At 53.4% G+C, this 8001-nt stretch overlaps 1 protein-coding gene across 1 annotated transcript; it reads right to left on the reverse strand.

The window, feature by feature from the left end:
• Positions 1-3209: 3209 nt before the first annotated feature.
• Positions 3210-6648, reverse strand: PLA2G2E (phospholipase A2 group IIE). The gene is made up of 4 exons (XM_021095473.2): positions 6529-6648; positions 5678-5816; positions 5365-5471; positions 3210-3485 (listed from the first exon to the last, which is right to left on the reverse strand). The coding sequence occupies exons 1-4, from the start codon at positions 6566-6568 to the stop codon at positions 3343-3345; spliced, it is 429 nt and encodes a 142-aa protein (XP_020951132.2). The 5' UTR covers positions 6569-6648; the 3' UTR covers positions 3210-3342.
• Positions 6649-8001: the final 1353 nt, after the last annotated feature.

Raw genomic sequence — 8001 nt, forward strand, 5'->3', positions numbered from 1 at the left:
ATATGATGCCACTTCCCTAAAATAACTGCAATTATCATGTATCTGTGGATGCATGAACAGGTGTTTGTTTAGCACCCACTCTGATGGATTCAATAGGGAGACAAAAATGCAAAGTGGCCTAGCACGGATGGAGCATCTGTGATGCTTCAGGCACTGTGAATAGGTTCTCATTTAAACCTTAAAACAACCCTATGAGGCTGGTGGTCCCATGCCCATTTTTTTTTTTTCCTTCTTTTTATGGCCATACCCACAGCATATGAAAGTTCAAGGCTAGGGCTTGAAACAGCTGCAGCTTGATTTGGTCTACACCACAGTCACAGCAACATGGGCTCCAAACTGCGTCTATGACCTACACCGCAGCTCACAACAACACCAGATCCTTAACCCACTGAGATCAGGGTTCAAACCCGCATCCTCATGGACACTATGTCAGGTCCTTAACCCACTGGACCACGACAGGAACTGCTGGAGATCCGTTCTCCAGCAGTGACACTGCAAAGAATGCCAAGGAAGCAGATGAATATCCATGAAGTCACAATTGGACTCTTGGGAATTACAATGTGATTTGTTTTCTAATCACTTACTCAGCAAGTTATTTAATTGAACACTGGGTTAATAGCTCTTGTTAGGGGCTAAGTGGGAACAAAAGCAAAAACCATTCAAATCCTGTCATCCAAATTGGAGAAGCAATTTATGAAACATTCAGGTAGCAAAGTCCCTTCTCCAGCCTTGATTTAGTGCCCATGCCTCATTAATTCATTAATTCATTCACTAATTCATTCAATGAATTAATAAACATAAAGCATTTAGAACAGTACCCGGTGCTTAATAAATGTTATAAGATATATAATATAAAATGTTGTATAGATGTAACATATTATACATTTATATATAATGTATATACATATATAAACATATATACCTAACATGCATTATATATAATGTATATACATATTATAGACATTATAATATAATAGCTAACATTAAGCATTTGGCACTTTTATAATATATATACACACATATATAGTATATATATAATATATATACATATATACACATATATACATATATATACACATATATATACATCAAATGTTATAAAAGTGCCAAATGCTTACTAACTGTTAGCTATTGTTATGACTATCATTCATCTGTAGGATGCTTGTGATGGGCGGGGCACATTTATTTTGTGTACATTCTCACCTGCTCATTTATTAAAACCTTCCTCCAACAAACTTGCCAGGGAGATGTCACTGTTCCACTTCACAAACGCAGAAGCCGAGGCTGTGGTATCAGTGCTTTTGGATTTGAATGTGCACATGAATCACCTGGGGGTCTCGTTAATCAGCGGGTCTGGGGTCAGGGCCAAGATTCTGCATTTCTAACAAGCTCCCTGAGCAGCAGGGTTTAGAACTGATGCTGCTACCTGGCAGCGCCGAGGGCTCTACCTGGAACTCTGACGTCAAGTTCAGGGTTTCCTTTCCCTTTTTTCAGTCCTGTCCACCCAGTCTGTAGCTGGAAATCAAGTGTGTACTATGGACACACACATAAACAGGATTTTTTAAACAAAATCGATGCACTCAACAAATATTTATTGATTCCTGGGAAAACATGCTGCACCGGGCCTTGTCTTAAGTTCCGCTTTTCACTGTCAGATGGTTAAACAATGCCTTGAATCCATTCCCCCAGAACCCCACCTCTCTCCCTCTCTCTCAAGTCAGTTCCTTCTTCCTGTTTCTCTGCATGCAGTGGCACCACCAATTTGAGATGTTTGTGAGGACTTGTTATTTCTCACCATATTTATTACTGAAAGTGTTAGCGGACAGATTACACTAGCCCAGAAACACACCTTGTCCCCATGAAGGAAAATCCAGGTTTAAGCCAAATTCATTTCCTATTAGCCTGAAAAAAAAGTGGACACCAGAGGGCGCCTCAGGACCATTCTTCCACACCCACGCTGCTCTCTCCTCCCCACCCACCCACATGCAGGTGCTTTAAGATCTGGTCTCCTAGCGATTCTTCACCAAGGATAGGAGTCACTCACAGCAGCAATACACGCACATCTGCCCCTCTTCCTGTTTTGTTTGTTTTGCTAGCACAGACCTTCTTTGCCTTTTAAAGTTTATGGCGATCATCCTTTTGATTGCTTCAGGCTTAAGTCTTGAACATTATACACTCGCCCGGAAAAGGAGAATGGAGTGGATGTTTATCACCCGTCCGTTGTGAGCTTGGCTCGTGCAATGCTTTTTCCCATGCTTTATCTCACTGAATAGGCTCATCCCAATCCTGGAAGACTTTAGCAGCCTATTACATATAGTGAAGATATTTTATCTATATTTAGGAGTTGAATCTACTGAGATCTATTGCTTCCAGGAGAGGCTGCATTCCATTTGATGGGACTCTTCTGGTGCATTAAATTGGCTCCAGAGAAGCCCCAGGATGTTGGATGTTGAAATCTTTCCTCTTCCCTCCCCGTATCAGGAGCCTGACCTGGCCCAGGCATCTCATAGCTGACTTCCCCGGGTCCTCTGGGCTGGCGCAAGATGGTAACCAGAGGGGCAGAGTGTAGGTGGCTGATGCATGAAAAAATGGAGGCACTCTGGCTTGGGCGTGAGGACACGCCTTCAGGTAGAACTTCCCTCTCTGACCGCCAGGCCCCCATCGGTCACAGGAGGGACTGGAATAAGTTGACTCGAGAGTTTCTTTTCACTCTCAGCCAGTCTTCTGATGGGAGGGATTTGGAGTCTGGTGACATAGTGGGGACAATATTTTGGGGCTGGTATTTTGTGTGCTTCTCACATTACACCATCGGGCCAGAAACATATCTTCTAGAGATTGCCATTATTGTCTTGGAAAAGATTGTATAATGTTAGAAAAAGAGTCACAAAAACTTATGAGAATAGGAAACTGAAAGGGCAGTGTTGCAATTGCAGGTGGGGGGCCACCCGTGTCAGACCCACGCTGTGTCCCAGTGCTTAGCACGCTGGCACACAGTGGTGCTCAGAAACCAAGGCATGAATGAAACTGTAGACTAATTAAACCCTACAATGAATCCGAGGATCCGTATTCGAATTGTGGGAAGACATTATTCATATATTCAGAAGAGGGAACTGAGGTCCCAGGGGCGGGTTACAGAGTCTTCTGGGTACTGAAAGGCCCCCAGGCACAGGTCTTTCTGGGGGAGGTGTGGCCTGGGGAGGCCCACGAGGGTCCAGGCCCGAGTGTGGGAAGGAGGAGTGGGTTTGCAGCAAAGGAGTTTTCCAGAGGGAGGGCCTTTGTGACAGTGTTCCTGAGGTCAGCAGCTGGAGGGTGGGGGCGGGAGGGAGGCGGGGGAACACAGACTTAGCAGGGCGGGGTGGGTCCTGTGCACAGCTTGTCCGGATAATGGGCGTATTTGCGGTTGTAGGTGCCCAGGTGGCGGCGAAAGCAGAGCGCAGCCCTCTTGTCACACTCGCAGGTCTGTCGCTGGCAGCTGGTTCTGCCGGCTGGATGGGACGAGGCGGATCAGGGACTGGGCGCCTGGGACCCACCACTCTCAGACGCACGCAGGGGACTGCGCTGGAGTCCACGTGCTCAGCCCCAAACTGCAGGAAGCCCATTCGGTCTCCAGGGGGATGTTTCAGGGGCGGGTGAGAGAAACGGCCCAGGACGCTGGGAGGCCAGGAAGCTCGTCTCCCGTTATCTTTCCCCGTGCGAGCCCACTCCACGGTCCTTAGCCCCCTCCTGCCACGGGGAGACCATCTGCCCCCGCCCCCGGGGTGAGCACAGCGTTTCTAGGCAACTCCTTCCCCCACAGAGAACATCGCAGGGGGGGAGGACAGGCATCAATTGGAAAGGAAAGCTAAGGAAGGACAGCGACTCATCGACTCATCGCAGAAGGCCTGGGCCTGGGGGAGCCCAGAGGGGCTAAAGCTGGGGGGGGTCTGCTTCCCTCAAAGCGGGCGGGGCCTGTTTTTCCGGCATTTCCCTTAGCACCTGCCCCCCCCCACCCCCCACCCCCCCCCCCCCGTCCTGCCGTCCAGTGTGCCTCCGCCCAGCCCAGGGAGCAGAGCCCGCGTCACCACGGTGGGGGGTGGGGGCCGGGGCCCCCAAAGCCTCCTCTCCCCGTCCCCTGCCCCCGCCTCTGTCTATCCTGTGGTTTTGACTCCCTTTGTCCCCATGAAAACCTCTCCCAGCTAAGAAATGTTTGCCTTTCTCACTTTCCCGCCCAAAGGTCCTTCTCCAGAACCTTCGCGGTTCTGTGCACATTGGCTCTTTCAGCAAAACTCAGAGTTGGAAAGGGCTCAATAGACCCGTGAGCTCCTTTGGGTAGTTCCTGCCAGGAGCTGAACTCAGCTGGGGACCTGAGAGATCATCTCGTTTTATAGAGGAGGAGGCAGAGGCTCTTGAGGCCCGCCATCGATCGCCCAAAATCACACAGGGGGCCAAGGGGAACCCCTGAGCCTACGTCCCTGTTCACCGCACCCCTCCCCTCACGCATCCTCTCAGTGCTGGTCCTGACAAGTGTTTGCCCCAGTTTTGCACGAATCCCCCGGGACAGGGAGCTCACTACCTGTCAAAGCTGCCTTGGAAAGTGGGGGAGGGGGGGGGCAAGAAACCCTGAGCTGAATTGGTCTCTGGTGGTTCTGGTCCTTGCTCCTCTGCTCCCCCGACAGACCTTAGAGAACTGAGCTGAGTCTTCTTTGACCCTCCCAGGTGTTCCTGCTGTGCCCTCAGGCGGGGCCTGCCCTCCCCCCAGGCTGCTGCTGACCCTGTAGCTGGAAGAGAGTTAGGTTCCCTGAACGGAGCTCCCTCCATGGGACCGGGCTGTGTGGAGCCCCTCCACCCACTTGGTTCAGGCTGCCTCCCCAGGCTGGAGATCCTAGGAAAGCTCATTGGTCCGAGTGGACATAGGGCCTGGCTAAGATGAGGACAGGGCAGTCAGCCTCAGGGACCACTGCTGTCCCAAGTCCAAGCTCCAGCTCTCGTCTGGGGCTGTGCCCTTGAGGCTCTGACCTGGGGACCTTGCCTCTAGTTGCCCCCCAAGCCCTGGGGAGGGCTGTGTGAGAACAGCTCCTCTGGGGCCTGGCTCAGCCCCGCCCCTTCCTCCTCTCCCCAGCGGCTGGAGCTGAGAGACCTCTGGGTGGGGGAAGTGCCTGGGGTCAGGGCAGGAGCTGATAGGTCAGGGGTCTCTAGACCGGGTCCCACTGGAGCATCTGGGAGGATGGACAGGCCCCTCCCCAATTCCATGGCTATTGGAAGACACCATGCTTCCAGCCCAGGATCTGGCCTTGACCAGGCTCAAAGGTCACCAACAGGAGAAGGTTCCTGGCTGAAGCTCTCCCTGCTCCCAGTGTTTGGGGGACTCCCGGGCTGTTTACTTACCACAGACGATATTGCGCCTGCTGGCAGAGAAAAGATACTTTTCCAGTTTGGGCTCACAGCCCAGCTTCTCCAGACGCTCATAGCAGCAGTCATGGGCATGGCAGCACCTGTAAAGGTCACGGTCAGCCTGGAGGGGCCTGTGAGCCAGGCTGGGCTGGACCAGGTGCTGCCCTGGGGATCCGGGGCCCACAGGGGCTCAAAGGGGAGGTCAGCCCCTACTTTCTAGGGGTCCCCAGCTCCTCCCTACCACCAGGATGCTCCCCCCAGCCCCTCCATCCCCAGGGAGGGCCCCCCTGCTGGGCTGCCTGCTCACCAGTCTGTCTGGTCCACTGGCCAGTGGGCGCCGCCGACACCACAGTAGCAGCCATAGTCATTGTACTGCAGTGCAGGCTTCCCCGTCATCCTCTCAATCATCACCCCAAACTGAACCAGGTTCCCGCCAGCCAGGGCCACTGTGGGGAGCAAGGGTGGAGGACATCAGATCCTCCCCCCTGCAGCCAGTTGCCCCGATGTCCTCTCAAATCTGAATCCAGACATCCCTGTGATTGTCTAGGGAACCTCGCCTCCCCAAGCAACGCACTCCCAATAATAACGATGCTCATTAGTAATAAGATTCCTGTGACCTCATCTCACCTTCATCCCCAAGTCCTCACCTCCATCTGTCAGCACAGCAACCCCCTCCCCCCATCCTCCAGCTGCTTCCCAGTGATCATCTCCCCAGGTGTCAGCCCCCGCCCCCTCAGGAGCACTCTGTCCCCCCAAAGTCCCACTAGGTTCCAGTAGACAAGCTTCCTAACCACCTGGACTTTCCTGAATTCCTCCAGAACCTGCCAATGCAGCAGTGGGGGGCTGCCCACTTGGGCAGGTTGGAGCCAAACGTGGAGGCTCAGGTGAGGGATGGATCAGAGTGGCTGGAGCCCACATGAGCTGTCTGCTGATCCCAGCCAGCCCCTCTCCCATGCCCCCCAGGCCGCCGGGCTGCACTCTCTCCCCTCCACCCCCCACCCCCCACCCCCATCTCCACCGGCCAGTGCTGGCTCAGCTCAGATGGAACTGGCCTCAGGATGACCAGCCACTCCTTCCCCAGGATCGGGCTCAGGGGCCTCCAGGGAGCTCGTTTGCTGAGCTGGGGCAGGGGAGGGGTGAAGGCAGGAGGTCACTTACCCAGGAGGCAAAGTAAGGTCAAAAGAGGAGGAGGCTTCATCCTGGGGGGAGGGGAGGTGAGCAGAGGGCAGAGAGGCTGGGATGCAAGAGAAGGGAGTGAGCAGTGGCGCCTCTGATCTCAAGTCACCTCCCCAATTAGTTAAATACTCAGGGCCTGTCCACTCCCCATCATTAACCCCCAAATGCCCAGTGATGCAATGATACTTCCAGATCTGACACTTTGGCCAAATCCCCAGGGGAGGAGCCAGCCCAGGGCCTTGTTTCCAGGCAGCCTGGGGAAGAGAGGAGCCAATCTGTGGGCTTTCTTCTCACTGCTTTTCCCACTGCACCCCACCCCACCCCTTTCCCCAAATTGTCCCTCTTCCTCCTGCCTCGGAGCTGTGAGTCTGGGCCGTGTTTTTCATTCTTGGTGTCTTTTTCTCTTCCCTTCCCTTCTCTCTCTCTCTCTTTTTGCTTTTTAGGGCCACCCCAGAAGGAATACGGAAGTTCCTAGGCTAGAAGTTCCCAGGCTAGGGGTCAAATTGGAGCTACAGCTGCTGGCCTACACCACAGCCACAGCAACTTGGGATCCGAGCCGCATCTGCAACCTACACCACAGCTCAGGGCAATGCCAGATCCTTAACCCACTGAGCGAGGCCAGGGATTGAACCTGAGTCCTCATGGATCCTAGCTGGGTTCTTTAACCTCTGAGCCACGAAGGGAACTCCCTTCTTCTCCCTTCCTCTCCCCTCCCCTCCCCTCCCTTCCCTTCCCCTCCCCTCCCCTCCTCTCTTCCCTTCCCTTCTCTTCTCTGGCCACAGCCACAGCACATGGAAGTTCCTGGGACCAGGGATTGAGTCTGAGCCACAGCTGTGACCGACACCATATCTGCAGCAATAGCGGATCCTTTAACCTGTGCCTCTGCAGCAACCTGAGCCACTGCAGTTGGATTCTTAACCCACTGCCACAGTGGGAACTCCTCTTGGGGTCTTTTTCTGATCCCCATTTTACTGATGCAGCTGCTGAGGCTCAGAGAGGCTGAGAAACTTAAGTTTACAAGGCTGGGGCGTGCCAAGGGCAAGTCTGTCCTGTTTCCCTGCTGCCGGCTACTTCATGCCCCATTCCATGCCCTGCCCCTCAGCCAGCCCCCGTGTTCCCCAGATGGAGAACAGTGACAGCAGTGACAGCAGCTTGACTACATGGCAGGGCACCAGCGGTCTGGGAACCCTTTGTCCAAGAGCTGGGAGTTCAGCCAGCTGGGCTTGGATTTTTATCTATTGTTCCTTCCTGGGCAGCTTCCTGCTTGTTTGGCAGGTAGTGAAAATACTTCCAGCCAGATGTGAATTCAGTCTCTCCCATCCTGGGGTAGTGAGGCTGCCGCAGAAATAGGCTCCATCTGAGCTGGCTGGAAAACCCACATTCTAGCATGGACTAGATAGACATTTCCAGCCTGGATGGGGGCAACAGTAGCCTCCTGGTCCAGCTTGGCCCCCA

The sequence above is a fragment of the Sus scrofa genome, chromosome 6 (genome assembly GCF_054392235.1).
Source record: "Sus scrofa isolate SSC_HxYL_T2T_F1_AM1 chromosome 6, Sscrofa_HxYL_maternal_Yorkshire_Landrace_v2.0, whole genome shotgun sequence".
NCBI lineage: Eukaryota > Metazoa > Chordata > Mammalia > Artiodactyla > Suidae > Sus > Sus scrofa.

Coding starts and splice junctions, on each gene's coding strand:
- PLA2G2E (XM_021095473.2), bottom strand. CDS start 6,568: ATGAAGCCTCCTCCTCTTTTGACCTTACTTTGCCTCCTGG. Junction 5,472..5,677: donor CCAGTGGACCAGACAGACTG/GTGAGCAGGCAG, acceptor TGACCTTTACAG/GTGCTGCCATGCCCATGACT. Junction 3,486..5,364: donor CAGGCGCAATATCGTCTGTG/GTAAGTAAACAG, acceptor CGTCCCATCCAG/CCGGCAGAACCAGCTGCCAG.